This window comes from Corvus kubaryi, unplaced genomic scaffold (assembly GCF_017639235.1).
Source record: "Corvus kubaryi isolate FWS band 111438036 unplaced genomic scaffold, C.kubaryi_AGA036_p1.0 70, whole genome shotgun sequence".
In the NCBI taxonomy this organism is placed as follows: Eukaryota; Metazoa; Chordata; class Aves; order Passeriformes; family Corvidae; genus Corvus; species Corvus kubaryi.
This window is the reverse complement of record NW_024582058.1, coordinates 251625-270593: the sequence shown is the minus strand read 5'-3', so window position 1 is coordinate 270593 and position 18969 is coordinate 251625. Positions and strand designations below refer to the sequence as shown.

At 41.7% G+C, this 18969-nt stretch overlaps 1 protein-coding gene across 7 annotated transcripts in view; it reads right to left on the bottom strand.

The window, feature by feature from the left end:
• Nucleotides 1-4395: 4395 nt before the first annotated feature.
• KIF16B (kinesin family member 16B) overlaps nt 4396-18969 on the bottom strand; it is a 161215-nt gene continuing 146641 nt past the window's right edge. For 6 of the 7 annotated variants that reach the window (XM_042049366.1, XM_042049361.1, XM_042049363.1 and 3 more), the window contains one exon: nt 4396-5679. In XM_042049366.1, coding sequence (XP_041905300.1) covers nt 5521-5679 — 159 coding nt within the window. In that variant the 3' untranslated portion in view covers nt 4396-5520. The remainder of the gene's footprint in view (nt 5680-18969) is intronic. The other variant, XR_006019827.1, reaches the window with a different exon arrangement.

The following is an 18969-nucleotide window of genomic DNA, read 5'->3' as shown; positions in this document are numbered from 1 at the left end:
TGTAAAACAAGACTACAGAATGGAAGTAATTGAAAACTTACAAAGAATGTGAACAAGCCACCCAGACAAACTGTTATGAGATGATAGAAAAAGCTATCAAAAGAAACTGAGAAGGACTTTGAAAGAGTCTGTAAACTTTTTTCTTCTATTTCTTTTTCTGAGACTGGTTTCAAAAAACAACCAACAAAATGCTGCCAGAATTCTGTGTGAGTGAAAAAGCTGTGCTACATGCTCCAATGTCAGCATGACTTTGGAGAAAAGTGTCAGTATTGATAAAGAAAACGAAGTAGTAAAGAAGAAAAAAGATACAGGGTTTCCCATGCTGTCACTTGCATTTTTGCTTCTAAGGCTTGTTACACACTGCAGACATGAGGCTAAAGCTTATGATCCAAAATCTTGCCTCCATTTTGTCAAACATTAATGTTCTCCCTTAATATGGCATCCCCACACATTCCTTTTAAAACTGTTTTTGAAACTCAATCTCAAAAAGAAAAGTATTGTTTGTGATCGGGTATTTTCAGCCAGTTGGATAACCTCTTTTATGGATTTAACTGCACTAGACAGGTGGCATAAGGAAGTTTACCTATTTCCCACAAAATTCATTTTCAGGTCACAGTTCACTTTCCCTACCTGTTTCTTTCTCAAGTTGCACCAGGGGAATCTAGATTAGATATTAAGAAAGATTTCTTTGCTGAAAGGGTAGTCTGGCATTGGAACAGGCTGCCTAGGGAAATGGCGGAACCACCAGCCTTTGAAATGTTCAAATAATGCATGGATGTGGCCCTTGGGGACATGCTTTATTGGTGACACAGTAGCACTGGGTTAATGGCTGGACTTGATGACCTTAGAGGCCTTTTCCAACCTTAATTGATTACATTTTATGAAATTTTTGTTCCTAATCAACTTTGTTTTCATTGTACTAGGAAAAAAAGCTACATCTACAACCGCATGCTGGTCTGCCACCAATTATAACAAATCTCTTAAAATAATAAAACAACAATTTTAAAAAGTGGCAGAACCCAGTACATTAAAAATTCACTTTACAGCTTTGCCAAGAAAATATATACAGACTTCAAGCCTTTAACTGGACCAGGGCCTGTACAACTGCATAGATCTTAATTGCTCATGAAGCCTTTCCTGCAAAGGAACATCTATTTCCCATTATGAGGTTGAAAGCCAAAAAAAGTTGCTCTTTAGCTTATCAAACATTTTTTTTTTCCAGAATCTAATGAAACACAGAGAAAATAAACCCAGGGGTGGACATAAGAAACTTGCTACATTAAAAATAATTTATTTTTTCCAATTTTGGGGCTTTTGTGAGCTGGGACCATATAAAATTTCAAGCTTTATCACAGTCTAATACAACCCTATTTCTCATTCCCACCTATACGAGCAAGGAGATTGCCAGGAGCCATTTATCAGCAGGGCTTTGAGGGCTGCTCAATCTTTTACCTATGAGCAGCAGCATATTCAGGGGAAAAGCACTTGTAGTTAAAGGAGCAGAGGGTCAAGACCAACAAGAAGGCTTTGCTCAAAGATTTTTTGCATTTTGATAATATTGTTATGCAGGGAAAAAAGCCAAGCACCACCCCCAGTGTGCTTTTTGGCCTTTTTTTGTGCAATCCTATTGATGAAAAACTGCTGTAGGCTCAGCAAGGATATGAGCCAAGCGGTTTGGTGACTTTTAAGGAGGCATGATTTCAGTTGCATGGGTGTGATGGCCCCATTATAGTAAAGTAATTAAACACACACTTTGCTTGAAATATATATAGGACTGATACTTAAGTTAGGTTTTACTTAAGGACATTTTTCAACTACTGAGGCATTTTGAAAAAAAAACCCACCCTGAAAATAACTTTCAAAATGTTGTTGGAAGTGTCAGTATGTTGAAAATAAAATTCATGGAGAATTTTAGAGCCTGAGAATATCTACAGAGATGTGCAATTGGAACATCTTGAAAATGGCTAGCAATCTCAACATGCATTTCAGCTTCTATTGAAAGCTTCTCCTGAAGTCTGGGTTTAAAGACTGTAGGTTATAAACAGCCATCGTATTTTTTATGATGCAATTATTCAAAGATGCCTCCTAGCTTAGCATGAGTTTGCCATCATTGATTAAACTGTGGATACCAGTGAAAGATAGATTAGGTGGGAAAAGCTGGTAGCCTGGGGTTGTGGTCCTAATCGCATGCTTACATTCAAAACTCTGTAGCTTTTAACTTGATGACATTTAAATAGAGTGATTAACACACCTTTACTTTGTTACTTGCAATGTACACATTTAACACTGCAGGTCAGATAAACCAGATAAAACATAAATTAACACCTTATCGACAGGTTTACACCACCAGAGCATCTGGTCCTCCCTGAATAAATTTGTACTGTAGACAGGAATCCAGTACAAGTCTTCTTTTAAATTCAAGTGGGAAAACATTAATATTCAAATTTTTCACTTGACTTAACTATAGTTTTTCTTGAACAGGTTCTCCAAATCCAAAGTGACACAAAATACTTACCTCTAGGAGTCCTATTTGCTTTTGCCTTTCCACAACCAGCATTCACCACGTGGTGCGATGGAGATTTGCTTGGCGCACCAGTAGTTCTTCAGGAAAGACAACTGCAGGAAATGGGTTTATCTGTGCAGCAGATAAAGCAGTTTGCCATTTTTTGGCCTGCTAGAAGTGGCACACAGGAAATAATGTTCTACAGTTATGCAAAATCATTTTTCTAAAGACTCTGAGGCATTAATTCTTTATCATACTTCATTGCAATGAGGTAGGAAGGGGAACAGGCCAAGAAAGGAGGAGAAACAGAATAGTCACTGGCTTTGAAGTGGTATTTAGGGTCATTTATCATCCCAAATTTTTGCCTCTGAAGCACTCATATGGGCCTCAGAGCAAGACGGCCAAATGCACTTACCGATCTCCCATTAACCTGCCGCCAACACCAAACTCCAGTTACTCAGCTCACCATAGGAACCCAGCAAGCATCCAATTTCCACTTCTGATTTGGGAAGCACAAGCAAAGCCAAATAGCAGAATGAAGAAGGAAGGGAAGACACAGACTTGTGGTCATGGGGAGGAAATGTGCACAGAGAGCCCTGGGAGAGCGTGGAGAGGTGTAATACAGGCACTAGGCAGAGCAAGGATCATGAGGCTGGGTCCCTGTTAGTGATCAAGCACAGGCAAAGTTAGTGCTCCAGTGCATGAGGGAGTCCAGGAACATCCAGGACCCAGAGAAAAAGAACAGTTTGATAATCAAAGAGGTTTGATAGGAATGCTTAGCTTCCCAATCAAAGGTATTGAGATACCTAAGTCAGCTAGAGTCAGATAGTGTCAGACTTATTCAAAGGCAATAAATCCTACCCTGCTGATAATAGGGCTTAAAAATCTTACCCAAACTTTTGTTTTCCCTGAAATGAATCAAAATAATAAAAATACTCTAAAAATTTCAATCATCCATTCTAATATTTTCTTTCTTTTTCTTTTTTGATTTTAATTAGAGATGCTTATTGTGGCAGACTATGCTTAGTAATGGAATCCAGTTATCTTTATACATCATCATAGAATCATAGAAGGGCCTGGTTTGGAAGGGACCTTAAAAGTCCTCTAGTTCCAATGCCCCTGCCACAGGCAGGGACACCTTCCACTAGATCAGGTTTCTCACAGCCCCATCCAGCCTGGCCTCAAACATCTCCAGTGAAGAGGCTGCCCACAGCTTCTCTGGACAACTTGTGCCTGTGCCTCACCACCCTTATAGTCAAGAATTTCTTCCTAATATCTAATAAAAACAGCTTAAGGCCATTCCCACTATCCCTGCATGCCCTTGTCCCTCTCCAGGCTTCCTGCTGGCTCCCTGTAGGTATGGGAAGGGGTTCTAGAAGGTCTTCCCAGGCCACCAGATTTGTCAGGCATGATTTGCCTTTAGTGAAGGCATACTAGCAGTCACCAATTACTGCATTATTTACCATAAGCCTTAGCACAGTTTCCAAAATGACCTGCTCCATAATCTTGCCAGGCACTGAGGCAAGACTGACTGGCTTGTAGTTCCCTGGGTCTTCTTCATTTCCCTTTTTAAAAATGAGGGTTATGTTTCCCCTTTTCAAGTCAGTGGGAACTTCACCAGAGTGCCATCACTTCTTAAATATGATGGATAGTGCCCTTAGCCACTTCCTTGGCCAGTTCCCCCAGGACCATGAATGTATCATATTAAATGTAAAACACTACTGTTCCTGTAATTTAGGTCATGAAATAAAAATGCCACCAGTGTTGTTACTTTAGGTTTTAATAATAATTTTCTATGACATTAAGTATTTTGATTACCACAACTTACCAGCAGTCAGTGATGTCAACTCAGAAAAAAATGCTTCACACTCTGAACAAATGGCACACAAAACTTACTTTTCATTATGCATTTTAATAACTGGGAGTCATTCAATTCTGATTTTTATACAACCAATTATACATTAGCATGTATACATACTCAATTCCAGTCATAGTGTATACATATTTTTGGATCTGCAGCAATATAAAATGAGTTCTACTTGTATATACATGTGCAAGTCTGAATAAGTCCTGAGTCATTTTAAAGTACTATTATTTAAATCCTGCAAATTTTAACTGATGCAAATAAACATCAGATTTTACAACTATTGTGAAGAAGGTATTTAAAAAACAATATATAGCACTTTGCATCAGCTTTATGCATAGCTATTTCTGTACAGTGCAGAGTTTCTATTTACAGTCTGAATGACTATGAAATCTGAAAAGATGCTGACCATGTTCTTCAGTAACTACTGCTTCCTTTGCTTCTTTATTAATGGTGGGTGATTTGTTCATTTGTTTGGTGTTCAAACAACCAAGCGTGGAAGATTTTGAGAGGCTTTAAATTATATTCTTCCTGCTGCATGTATTTTTGTAAGCATTCAGGTTACCCAGGCCCTTTAATTCTTCTGAGAAAAACTATACAGTTATACAGTGAAATAGTTAAACTGTGTATCTGGAAGGGAAAGAAAATGAAACAACAGTGGAGTATGAGCATTACCTTAAACATGTTACTTCTATAAAGAAACAAAAGAGGAACTGTTCTTAAGGAACAGCTTGGACAGAAACCAAAAGGCTGCTTAGAAACCCTCTGTCAGCCTGACACAGTGCCATGGTAAACATGAGATGCTCTGCAACGGCCAGAACAAATTATCTGAGCAAATGGGAAGGAAGCACTGCTGCCAAGGAGGGGATCCAAGCTCATCACAAGAGTCAGAATCTTTGTACAGTATTTAACAGAACAACTTACACAAAAATGTCTGTATACCTCATGCCAGGAGAATGCAAGCACTAACTTGAGAGCTGGTGAAGGACACATGATAGTGTGGGGGTGTAGCTGTCTCTAATTGGTGCTTGTTTGGATGCAACTTTCCAGGTATGGAGGAGACACTTTTTTTTCTTTTCCTTATTCCTCTCGCACAAAAGTGAAGGCATCACTCCAACCATACTCCTCCAGCATAAGGATCCTGGCATAAAACTTAGCTGGTCCCATGGCTGCTGTAGTCAAAAACACCTTTCCTGAAGAAGGGTGAGAATTCACAGATGGTGTATTTTGACAACGTTAGCCCCACTTTATCAATGTGCAGTGGAGATGATGGAGACTTCAGCATTGCAGAGAAAAAGCTCCTGAGGTATTTCTGTGGAATGAAACGTAAAATGTCATAAGGTTTACTTTATCAAATTGACTACAATGACTTTGACAAATTAAATGAACAGCAAAAGCCCCAAAAAGATCTCCATGGGCTGTGAATAGTCCTTTCAATAACCCTCAGCATTTAAATCCATTTATAAAACAGTCTACTGAAATGTCTGTATTAGGCTCAGGAAAAGCAGAAAAGAAGTATTTTCCACTTCCTTCCTACATCCAGCTTAGCAACTCTTTTATTCTGTGGTTGTGTGGTGTGATGCTTCCTGGTTTATTCTGCAGTCATGTAATGCTTTCTGCTAATCATGACATGCTGATACGGTTATCTAGCATTAACAAACACTACAGCAGGTGCAAACCTCAAATCCATTCTGCAGGACATTCACTACATATGGACACAAAAGGACTTAAAAAATCTTTCCCTCATGAAGCTTCCACAATCCTTGCATTGAATGGGATTTGTTTTGATGAAGGCTATCTGCAGAAAGATTTGCATGAATTCTGTATTATGTCAGAACCTACCAGCATCTTTTCACTGAGCTGCCCTTAAAATTTCTTTTCCTTTTTTTTTTTTAAAGTCTTACAAATGAGAAGCATGTGGCAGATGCTTCCCTTCCCTTCCCTTCCCTTCCCTTCCTTTCCCTAGTTAATATTCACCAACTACTGTGCAACTTGCAGTCACATTTGTACCTAGAGAAATTGGGGGATGTACATTAACACAGTTAGTTTTCACAAACCTGACAAAGCTTCCATCATATGTGGGTTCATTTATCATGACTTAGTAACTAAAAACTTTTGAACAAACGCTCTAGGTAAAAGATTTGATCTGACAGATGCTAAAAATACATCCAGTGTCACCCAAACACCTGCAAGGGAAATCTCATCTGGAGCACAAACTCCTTTTCTGTACTACAGACTGATTACAGACAGATACCTTTCAAATCATTCACTAGTCTTGGATTACATGGGAAATATATTTGCAAGACAGAGAAGCACTTTCTCCTCTGAAGAACACAAGATTTAGTTATTTGAATGCAGTGGCTTTGGGGTCATGGAAGTGGTTTGTTCAGGAAACTGTCCTAATTATTCAGTCATTTCTGAAGAAGAATTCCTCCAAACTGTAACAACCTGCTATGTATTTAAGAAACCAGCTGTTTTAGTATCACAGAAAGAAGGAAAACAAACAAAGAGAGCAAACAAAAAAAAGCAGCTGCAACAAAAACTATTCTCTTGGCAGAAATGGTGAAATTTTCTATTTTATTCAGATCTGCCAAAAGTTGTATTAATGTTCATGAAAAAGTTCATTACAAAAATGCCTTCAAGATGAACTCCAATAAACTAAGATGTAATTCAAAGTGAGAAACAGATGTCGTTATCAACATTTTTCATAGTTAGTTCTCAAACAAGGATTCTTTACAAAAAGTCCCAAACCAGTAATGCCTGAAGGATGAATATGGTAGAAAATCAAATGTAGAACATGGCATTCTGTTAGAGTTTTAGCACTGTGCTGAAAAACTACTGCAGTAACTCCAGTTTATGACTACCAAAGGCTCAAAGGTACCAAAATATCTCACTGGACACATCATAAGACCTACTGCATTCACCTTGGTATGTATAGCCAGATAATTGACTGTCATGTCTTTTCTGTAAAGCCATTACTCATTGTTTTGGCATGATAGTTCTAATGGCAAAGTAAAAAATCTCTCTGCTCTAAGTATACACTAAGAACAGCAGGTACACTTCTTTTCCACATCTGTGCTCCAGAGCTGATGAGTGAATATCACAGTTTCTTTGAACATGAAAAAGATCCTTGGGAAAATGGCAACATGCAGACCCTACCAGATAATAATGGAATTGATTTTGTATGACGGTTTCCTGCCATAAGGCTTGACATTATGTGCTCTTCAACAACCACCTCTGAACAAATCAGCCCTCTTATAAAACCCAGATCTGCATTTGCCTTGTTTGCAATGCTGATATGTTAATATAGCCCAGAGCTGCTGTGCCCTTGACACAAAGAAGCTGTTGCTTCTTTAAAGTACAGGCTGCTCTGCCCAAAGACGCTGGCTGGGATTGTTCCCTTGTAGTAAGGAAACAGTGACTAATGGCAGAAGTGCTCACATCACAAGCATCGATCAAAGAGCTGTGGCAGAGTACTACAGGAGAAGGTTGTTCTGTCCTGTTGGCTGCAATGGACAGTAAAGTGTAAGAAAGTGACAGGAGAAAACGAAGAGTGCTCCCTACTAATGAACAGAAAGATGCTTCCCAAATTCAGATGTGACAAGGAGAGGATGAGGGTCCCAGCAAGCTGGAAGAGGGGCAGGAGCACATCAACACCAAATGCCAGAAAGGACAAAAAGGTCCTTACAGATCCAGAAGGGATTCCGCATGCATTTCGTTGCAGCCCAGGAGGCCACTGCAAGCAGCTGGAGTAGGAGCAAGGCTGGATGAAAGGATCTCCTCTGCCAGCACTCAGTGGGCAGGAGGAGAGCTGTTTTCAAATCTTTTGTATTAAAATCCATTTCCAGCAGCAGATACAATTTTTCTCTATTTACAGAACTGTTTTGATGTGTCCTTGAAAAAAAATTTCTTAGCAGAGACTGGCAAGCTCAGGATACCTTCATAGGTTCAAATTTTATACAAATTAATGACATTATTTCCTACTGACAGCAACATTGGCCCTGGCATGCAAAGCACTGTGTTACAGCTACTAGGTTTGCATGATTATCTAGGAAAGAAAAAACTAGTTAACTGCCAAAATATTCCAACACGCTTGGTTTTATTACTCATTTTTGTTTGTTAAGACTCTGGCCATTTGTTCTGGATTATTTAGTCTGGTAAATCAGTGTTCTTCCAAATGCACTTTGGAGTTTCATTTCACTAATAGCATTTGACCTGCTATGCTGCTGGTTTGCTGGAAAATATCCTAATGATACGTTTGTAAACGTCTCGGTGTGAGGGCACAGGACCCTGGCACTGTAACAGAGATGTAAAATGGGCAACTTACACATCAATCATGTTGGTTGTTCTGGCTAAACACACTCAGGAACACCAGTTTAGAGACTGGAAATACTCTTCGCATGTACAAAACAAAGATAGAAAGCCAGGTTAAAAAAATAATCCAAAATAGGAAAAGCAGTGGTGTTTGCCTTCTCTGAAGGCAATACAACCTTCACGCCCTGTAACTTAAAATTTATGACAGCTGTACCTGAAAGTTTTAACTTTGCAAATGAAACAAAACTGGAGGAAGTGGTATGAGGCCCAAAGGTTCTTCTTTCTTTACCTAGTCTGAGTTTTCCTTCTCTTTTAATTATGTGAATAGCAAAATGGAAACCATTTAAAATGCTTAAAAATGCTTAAAAATCATTTTAATAGGGTTCACCTTTTTAGCAGTAGGCCAGCATTCATCTTATGCTTAATTCATCAGCACAACAAAGTCATTCTAATGATTTTTGCACTACTTTGTGATGTGGGGACTTCATAATTTTATACATTTTAATGTAAAGCCATAACTTAATTTAAAGTTATTAAAGTTATTACAATCAAAAATCTTTTCTGAAATTTTAAAGTTTTCTTATCATCCTTTCAATTGTGGCATATTAAAGAGGAATTCAGTTCAGTGACATTGTTCTCCTAATCCATTACTAATAGTGATAGCCTCAGAGACCAATAGCAGAGCTTAGCAAGAACTGGATTTTTTCATTAAAATTTGGTGTGTTTAAAAACTCATCAACTCTGGTACTTTCAGAAACTGAAAACACTTTGAGCTTTTGCTTTCATACTGCTATTTCTAGCAATTTCCTCAAAAAAGTCAGTGCTTAAAATACTTAAGAAGTTATGTTTTAAAATCAGCATTAGAAATACTACCTGCTAATATATGCCAGAGCTGAAAGCACCAGAAAGCTTAATAAGATAAACCTTACAAGGCTTTGGGGACTTTTTGAGACAATAGCTTCTCTTCTTTGAGACAATACCACCTTTTCAACACCTACATGTTAATTTGACAGTCAAAAGCTTTACCACAAGATCACAAAAGGTCACTGGTGACAGAGGCGGGACTAATTAACTTGCTCATCTAACTTCTAACATAGGCTCCTCTCTCCCTCTAATATAGATGCTAGTTCCTCTCAGCACCAATCACATAATTATTCCATTGACTAGTGTTAAGTGCTGCAGGCTTTAAATCAGATCTTGATTTGAATTATTCACACACCAAAGCATACACAGGTATCACAGCTCTTTTCTAGAGGATATGAATCCGATTACCAAAAAAACCCTCAAAACCAGACAGATTGAAGCATATTCCCTGACTCTAAAAAATCACATTATGTTGTAATTAAGTATTTGCAAAGTCAGATCTCCCCAAGAAAGACTCTACCCCAAAGCAAGCAGACAGGCACATGATTCACTTCCAATCTGTGATCACAAAAACAAGGATCTGTGTAAAAGACAAGGCATGTAAAAGGAGCCTGCTGGAATGCAGAAATGGGAAGGCGTGTCCTTCTGCATTTGTCTCCTAAAAAATTGTTGGGCACCTGTAAAGGAAAATCAACATTTGGAGATCCTTCTCCAGATTAACCAACTTTCTCTCTTTTGGACACTTCAATTGATGAGTTGAAAAGAAAAAAATTACTTCCAAGGTGGTTTTTCAAAATATGAAATACTGCAGAAGTGCCAGCTATTGTCTCTAACTACATCCTACAGACAAAAATAAGGCTGGGCTGAAATGGCACTGACAAGTGGTGGTGTCCCACAGAGACTTCAGGTTGGCGAAAGGCCCTGCCTAAGGAGATGCTTTATATAGAATTTGACAAAAAAATATACAAGTTACCAAGAAAAATAGGATTCAAACTTCTCATTGGATTTGCTTCTTCCTTGTGGTTTTGTGGGTTTTTTGTTTGTTTTTTTTTTTGTTTTTTTTTTTTTTTTTGCTTTTTTGAGGGGTTTTTACTGGCAAAAAAGAATTAAGACACTCTACAGGGAGATAAGTTAGGATTGGAATGCAGAAGATGGGAACTCTTAGGAAAAGGGCTGCAAGCTAAGCCAGCTCTGCTTCATCCAGGACATGCACCACATCTCAATCACCACCCAGGACTGGATTATCTGGGTTAGGTATGGAAGACAAGGACAGCCATTAGCCACAGCATAGAAAATTCATTTAGAAACTGAGTCCCAAGGGAGCAAGTTTTCTCATGCAAAATATTCTGACACTAAATGCCAAAGCACATTCAAGTTGTCCAAACTGAAGTGTTTTGGAGGCAGTGATCCCAGCAGGCTTCTCCTACAGTCTGCAAGTATAGCTCTGCAGGTCACAGGTCAGTTCACCACAGTTAAGCTTCCCTCTTATGTCTTCCACTCAAACCATCTACCCTTCCCTCCGGGACTACCTAAGGCTAAACTGGGTGTTGGAGGTTAGGATTCTTCCTTTTTTTTTTATTTCTCCCAGGGAATTTTTCTCCTATTTGTTGCTTAAGAGATGGGAACGATGATACTTAAGAGACAAAAGACGTGGCCAGGATGGGGAGGACGGGGGAAGGGGTGCAGTTGGCTGCAGTCTTTTAGCTGGGGGGCTTTCTATTAGGAAGGGCAGAGATGCTTCGAGACTTGGCTGGGGGCCAAGGGCTGGGTTCAGCTCTTGCTTTCTCTCTCTGGGATTGGAGGAGAGACAGTTGTGGTCTTGGTGCTGGACTGCAGCTGCGGGGAGAATTTGCTGCTACTATGGAGTTTTGCCCTTTTACTGCTTCTCCTTACTGTGGGTGAGCCTCTCTTCACAAGAGCGGTCATTGAACTGAGACCTTTTCAATACCCCATCTCACTGGGAGGAACCTTCACTATGTGCTTGGGTGCCTCAGGAGAAACCCGGGACCCTGACCCCCTCCCCCTCTCCCCCTCTCCAGAGGGAGCATCTCCCGGCTGTTTGCAGGAGCCCGGCTGCCACTGCCCAGCCCCGCTGTTTTCTGCCTCTGCTTCGGGTTTGTTTTTTTTTTTTTTTTGCTACACTTTAACTCGACACCCCATGTCCGCCCGAACACCTGCTGCTCCTGCCACCCCTTCGGGGTTATTGCTACACTTCATTTGCCGCCCCAGCTCAGCTAACCTCTGCTGTTCCAGCTGGCCGAGGTTACTGCTACAGTCCAGCTCACCACCTGGAGTGGCACTGAGACCGGCTGCTCCCCGTGCGTTTTGCAAAGGGAGCCACCTCCCCTTTTCCCTGTCGCCTCAGTCGCCATTGTCATGTGGAGAGGAGGCTGAGCTCGCACCCCCTGCAGCTGCGGAGGAATCATTGCACCCGCCCTTCCCGGCTGGGAGCCACCAGCGCCGCTGCCGGCTTTGAGCGGAACTGCACCCAAGGGGAAACTCACAACTGAGAAGGCTGGTGCTGGGTTTCTGGTTTTGTTTGTTGTTGCTGCTGTCATTGTTTGTTTGCCTTCTTATGTATACCTTACTATATACTATATACTATATTTTTTTTTCCTAGTAAAGAACTGTTACTCTTTTCCCATATCTTTGCCTGAAAGCCCCTTGATTTCAAAGTTAGAATAATTTGGAGAGAAGGGGTTCATATTCCCCATTCCAGGAAGGTTCCTGCCTTCCTTGGCAGACACCTGGCTTTTAAACCAAGACACTGGGCCAATAGGACTGAGTAATTGCTAGCTTAATGCTCTGATAGGTCTCCCCATAGTTTCAGATCCATTTCTGGATTTATTAAATTTGAGCAAGCAGGGAAAGAATTTGCAGATAGCAGGACTATAGAATATGCGGTACCAGTGCTTTGGAGGACAGCAGTCCAAAAGGATGGGGGACTGTACCAGACTACAACTAATATCTTCACTTCCACCAATTCCAAATTTAGATCAATTGTCCTGATGCCATGAAGATTTTTTTGCCTTTTCTTTTATACCCCTGTTATATCTTTTTTACAACTTCTGTATTCTTAGTGCTTTTTCTCTACATTCTTGGACTTGTTTGTCAAGCTAAGAGACTAAACATTTTAGAAGCTTTGTAGCTAGGGATCAGTGTGCCCCAGACCCCAAGGTCCTCTCCAGAACATATTCTGTAAACTAAGATAGAACCATCCAGGGGAAGGCTCCTTGGGGAGGGGGGCTCACTTGAGCCTCTCATTGGGGAATCTTTGATAGATATGCTAATTAGTAAAACCTATAATGTTATACACAACCTTTCGGAGGGGGTATTCGGCGGGGTGCATTTCAATGCACATGACCTGGACGTGTGCGCCTATGGATCCTTAAAATAAATACCAAGGTAAAATCCCTTTTGCCCTTCTAACCGTGTATGACTCTTGATTTTAAGACCAAGAAAAGGCATCACTCCACTCACCAGATATAACTTGCTCAGAAACATTTTGGTCTTTTGTGGCTGTTTTCTTTTTCTAATAAAGAAAACATGAAGCTTCAATTTTTTTCCCCAACACCTTGGCATATATTGCAAGATATTATAAAGCAGATTTGAGTAAAGTACGTGAGCAGAACAGCATGTGATATTCAATATCCGAAGTGATATTTCAGGCCCCTCAGAAGTACCTAATGTCACCTGTGGATCTGAACACATTAATCTCCTGCACATATCCTTAGGTCATTTTGTGCAGTTGTGATTTCAGAGCAATGGAAAAAAGACTTACTGCCTGGGAGACTACCTGGTGCCTAAAGTATCTTATTTCTGTAGAAAAACTTGGGAGAGAAAACTTCTATAATTATGACAGGAACACCTGGCCCATTATCTTTTGCTGAAAGACCAGAATGGCTGGGTTCTCCTCACAAAATACCCTGCAGAATTAGACACTGTCAAACCTGTGCAAAGCTTCCTTGAGTAGCAAAAGCTGACAACTGCCTCCAGAACATGTCTGCCCCTGGTGCCAGAGACCTTGCTCAAGCTGCGGACAATTTGTGTATACACTTTTTAGGAGAATAAAGACAGATCCACATGTTCGAAAATGGCAAGTCACCACTGCAATAGTCACATTGATGCCGGATTATTTTTTGCCTTTTTTCTTTTATATATTCTCTGCATTCTTTACACACGTATTTGTAGCTTTGTAGCCTATTACTGCATTTGTAGCTAGTTTTCCCAGTACTTTTCCCTGCCCTGATAGGCAGAAAGACAGAACATATTCCAAAGCCCCTATCCTATCTTGGTTCTCCTTAGGAAACAAGGCCAAAAAACAGCTCTTCAAGACATATTTTTCATAAACAAGTTCAGTTTCCATCTAAGGGGGGAGGACTTAGAAGGGGCTTGAACTGGGCAGGAATTGCATCACCATTTGTGCTCCTAATTGGTGATTTTTATCAATTATGCTCATTTGCTAAACTTTTAAAAACTGTATTCACCCCGTGGGGGTGGGCTTTTGTGGACATTTTCCGTATCTGCCCCTGGAGGCCTCCAATAAAGACCAGGCTTTACATTACCTCCTATACTTATCTCAAAAGTGTGTGTTGTTTCATTTATAGGTTCTTAAGGCATCAACATCATATTAAAAGGAGGGGAGTTATTTGCTTCAGGTTGGCAGGCATTAATTAGCCTCATAGCTGGATAAACACAAACCAGGAATCAAGGATTGGCTCATTTTAATCAAACCCTTCCTGCTCACTTTGATTAGTTCTAATCAGAAGTGATGCTTTTTACAGGTAATGCCTAGTAGTCAGCCAATAAATAAATAAATAAATAAATAAATAGACTGAGAACAGCCCAATCAGTATTACCTTACCCTGTGTTTTTGGCATGTCTTACAAGTCTACATAAAACTCCAACACCCACACCAATTTTCATCTAAAACAAATTCTATGCTGCAAGTTTCCCTTAACAGAAATAATGCAAGTAGGCATATTATGCTAGGTCACTTTTTTTTTTAATTTACTAGCAAATATCTTTGCAATTTGACTATGACACAGTCAAACTCAACTTGTTGGACTGAAGCTGTTAGCTAAGAAGCTACACGGGAGGAGATGAGATTGAAAGCTCCTACCAAAAATGTAATGTAGCTCTGTCCTGGGATAATCTATAATGTTATTGTATTCCATATCTACCTGCAGCCCCCCCAAATTGTTACTGTATCTTTAAGACCCTACAAATGAGAACCCTGCATGTGGATGGGTTGTTATCATGAGTGTTTTTTAAACTGTCACTCTTAGGCGCCTTCCAGTTCTTTTGCCATGTGGTATTTACTTTGCAGGCTACCTGGTCTTTGTTCAGGCAAAGGCTTTCCTTCTCTTTTTGGGTTCACTTTTTGGGTTTTTTCCTCGGCTCAGAGAGTTAGCCATTTTGAGCTGCCTTGGGGCAAATTCCACCGGCACCCAAGTGTTGCCACTGAGCCCCACTCCAGTCCAAGCTGCTCCAACTTGTCAATGGTGCCTGGCCAAGGAGGACCACAAGTCGTCCCAGCCCAGATGCCTTGCCTTGCCTGCCCTGTCGTCTCTTGCTGCAAGGAATGTGAAGTCCCTCCGTGAGTTCTAGCCCTTGGTCTGGAGAATACCAATCTGACCTCCAGATGTCAGGGAGATAAGCAGAGTGAGGATGGGCATGGGAGCAAAACTGACACCACCTTTCCCTCTGTCATTCAAACCATGCGCTTGGGTGCAGAGCGCCATCTTGGGGAATGGGGGATGTCCCCAGCATTTTCGTGTTTCTCTCCATTCTGGGGGGCAGTCACGAGACATGGCAATTTTGTATATAGCAGTTATTTACCATTATTTTTTGTCTGTTGCTGTTCTGCTTGTTAGTAAACTGTTATTTCTTCACTTATCTAATAGTATCTCATTCCTTATGGGTGGGAAGGGATTGTTTGAACCCTTAAGGGGAGACAACTCTTTCCATAGTGTTGTGCTTTAAAATTGTCTCAAACCAAGACAAATTTGGTGCCCAACTTAATGGGGAAAAGAGAGAAAGTGAAAAAATAACATTCTTGTCCTGAAGACCTTGTATTGGGTACAAGACTCACTGGGCACCATGCTGCCCACCTTAATAATGGCTTTCTGGCACTTAGGTATGTATACTTATCCATAGATACTGACAATTCTGCCCCAGGTATATATATATCTTTTTCACATCAGGGACACAAACCAGGATTGCTCTGTTGATATACTCTGTGACAATAACGCATGAAAAGATAACATCAGAGGCAATGAGAGTTATTATTTGGGATGTGTATTCTCTGCTCTTTTCCTGTCCTGATCTCAGCTGCCTCTTTTGGGAGTTTATTAATAACCGCACCCAGCCAGTTGCGGGAAAAGCAGGGGATAGTTTTTCCCAGCCTTTTATGTCCTTCTCTCCCTTCAGGTCTGGCATGAACATTTCGAGAATGTTCAGTAGCCTCTGGATGTTAAAGACACCACATTTTTAATTCTGTTATCTCTCCTCTATATGGCCTACAGCATGTTTAAAATCAGAGCTGAGATTTCCAGAGAGGTTGTCCAGAGGTGCACCCCAGTAGTGGAAAATTCTGAGTGGTGTGGGATGTGGGAGGATGTAGGCCAAGCCCTGAAGGAATTCTCTGCCCTGATAGTTTGGAACTTTCCCCCGAAAAAATTCAGAATCCAGCTGAGGTGAAGTAATACCTGAAAAAAAATTGTGATGACAGATCTAAAGAGAAGAAGGTGCAAGGTGCTGGGCCCTAGTTAATGCTTATCACACACTGCAGGTACAGCCAGAGAGGCAGGAGAACAAATCAGCAGACACCCTGGTCAGTCGGGCTGCAGTTAAACCAGAAGGGCAGCCTAGCTAATAGCAATTGCTCCTGTCCACAGACAGAAATCTAAAACCAAATCCATTTGCACGATGAATGATGACAGGAAGCCAGGACTCTCACAGCCAGCAGATGAATGAGAAATAATTACTGAGTCTTTGTCCTTAGAAAGTCTTCACAATCTGAGAAAAGATCTCACCTGACAGCCCAATGAGTCTATATTAAGTTGGTTGATCTGAGTCTGGGACACCACAGGCAATGGTAGAATTTTGGACAGCACTGAAGCAAGGCACTTGGGATTCCTGTCATATGATGTGAGTATTGATCAGGGAACCACAGGGAGACCTGAAGCTCTCAGCCTCTGAACGCTGCTTTTAACAAGTCTGAAGGACAGGTACCTTTGCCCAGAAGACCTCCAGCTGCAGCAAGGCCTTTGGAAGACCACAAGCAAGGTACCCAATGCTTGCAAGAACTGGTTGTGATGGAGATCCTTCTCTCATATGACAACCAAACCACTAAGAGTCCAGACCTGGTAAAAGGTACAACACTGATGTGGCTCAAACTCTCATGACTAGAGACACAAGCCTATGCCCTAGCACCACTGCGGTGGATTGAGGAGGACGAGACAATGGGCGCTCTGACAAGGAGGTTTCAAGTGTATGAAGACCCTGTACATGGCTCATCAGAAGCCCAAATGTCATCTGTGGAAAAAGACCTGATGGAACGTATGTGGAAACTGGAAGACAAGATTGCAGAGACCCATCAGAAACTCAGCAAGGAGCTTAAGGAGGGCCTTCTCCAAGCCTTGTCAGTACAAACCAGAGCCCCTGTTATCAGAAGCAGACATCCCCCAGCTAGGGAGAGGGGGTACACCCCACAAGCTCACCTGTGGTTCTTTCTGTGTGAGTATGAGGAAAACATGAGAAGATGGGATGGAAAGTCCACTTCTGTCCTGGCAGCATGGGTGCATAAACTGAAGGAGGAAACTAGCAGAGGGAGTTCCACCAGAATGAATGTAGCTCCAATTTCCCAAGACCAAGCTGCTAGGCATAACAGAGCGGAGGATGATAGGTCTGAACCCCTTGAAGGGACCTCCAGAAGGTATGCCCAGGAAAGAAACAATAGTCAGGACTAAAAGAGCCAGATAGAGGCCAGAGAAAATCAGGTCTATTGGACTGTGTGGATCTGATGGCCTGGTACACCAGAACCACAAGAATACCAGGTTGACACTGACGCACTGCACTTCAATACCATCAGGACACGTGGGAGCAGAACCCATTTCTATTGCTGGGGTGACATGGCAGGAGTTGACTCTGTTGGCAGCTGAGGTGAGCTTAACTGGAAAAGAGTGGAAGAAACACCCTACTGTGACTGGTCCAGACTGTGTATTCTTGGCATGGATTTCCTCAGGAGTGGTTATTTCAAAGACCCAGAAAGATTCAGGTGGGCTTTTGGGATAGTTGCTGTGGAGGCAGAGGGAATTAGACAGTTGAACACTTTTCCTGGTCTCTCAGAGGACCCTTCTGCAGTAGGACTCCTGAGGGTGGAAGAAGAGCAGGAACCAATTACCACCACTACAATACATCATAGGCAATACCACACCGAGATTCTGAGATTCCCATACATAAGATGATCCATGAACTGGAGAGCCAGGGAATGGTCAGTAGACTCATTCACCCTTTAAAAGCCCATATGGCCTGTGCATAAGTCTGATGAGGAATGGAGCCTAACATGGCCTAAATGAAGTTACACCAAAACTGAGTGCTGCCATGCCGGACACGCTTGAAATTCAGTATGAACCAGAGTCCAAGGCAGCAAAGTGATGCCCCTATTGATACTGCTAATGCATTTTTCTCCATTCCTCTAGTAGCAGAGTGCAGGCCACCCTATGCAGTGAGTCAAGAGAGCTACTGAAGGACAAGATGGATCCAGTCAGATTGCAGAGCTGGAAGCCATCCAGCTGGCTTTGGACATCATTGAGCAAGAGAAGTGGCCAACGCTCTACCTCCACAATGACTTGTGGATGGTAGCAAACGCTCTGTGGGGGTAGCTGGAAAGGTGGAAAAAGGCCAACTGGCAGCATAGTAGAAAACCAATCTGGGTGGCAAGGCATCGCTACCCAGGTAGAGAAGCTGACAGTGCAAGTCCATCATGTGGATGCCCATGTGCCTAAGCGTCAAGACAAATGAGGAGCACCACAACAATGAACAGGTGTATTGGACTGCCAAAATGAAGATGTCAGGTAAACCTGGACTGGCAACACAAGGGGTAGTTGTTCCTAGCTGGTGGGCCCATTAGGGAAGAGATGTGACATACCGATGGGCTCATGACTGAGGGGTGGACTTAACCACACATGCCATAGCTCAGGTTATCCATGGTTGTGTGTGATGCAATCAGGCCAAGAGGGTGAAGCCGCTGTGGTATGAGGGGCAGTGGTCCAAACGTAAGTATGGGGAGGCCTGGCAGACTGATTACATCACACTGCTGCAAACCTGCCAAGGCAAGCACTACGTACTCACAAGGGTAGAAGCTACTACTGGATGGCTGGAGACATACTCCATGCCTCACACCACTTTCAAGAACACC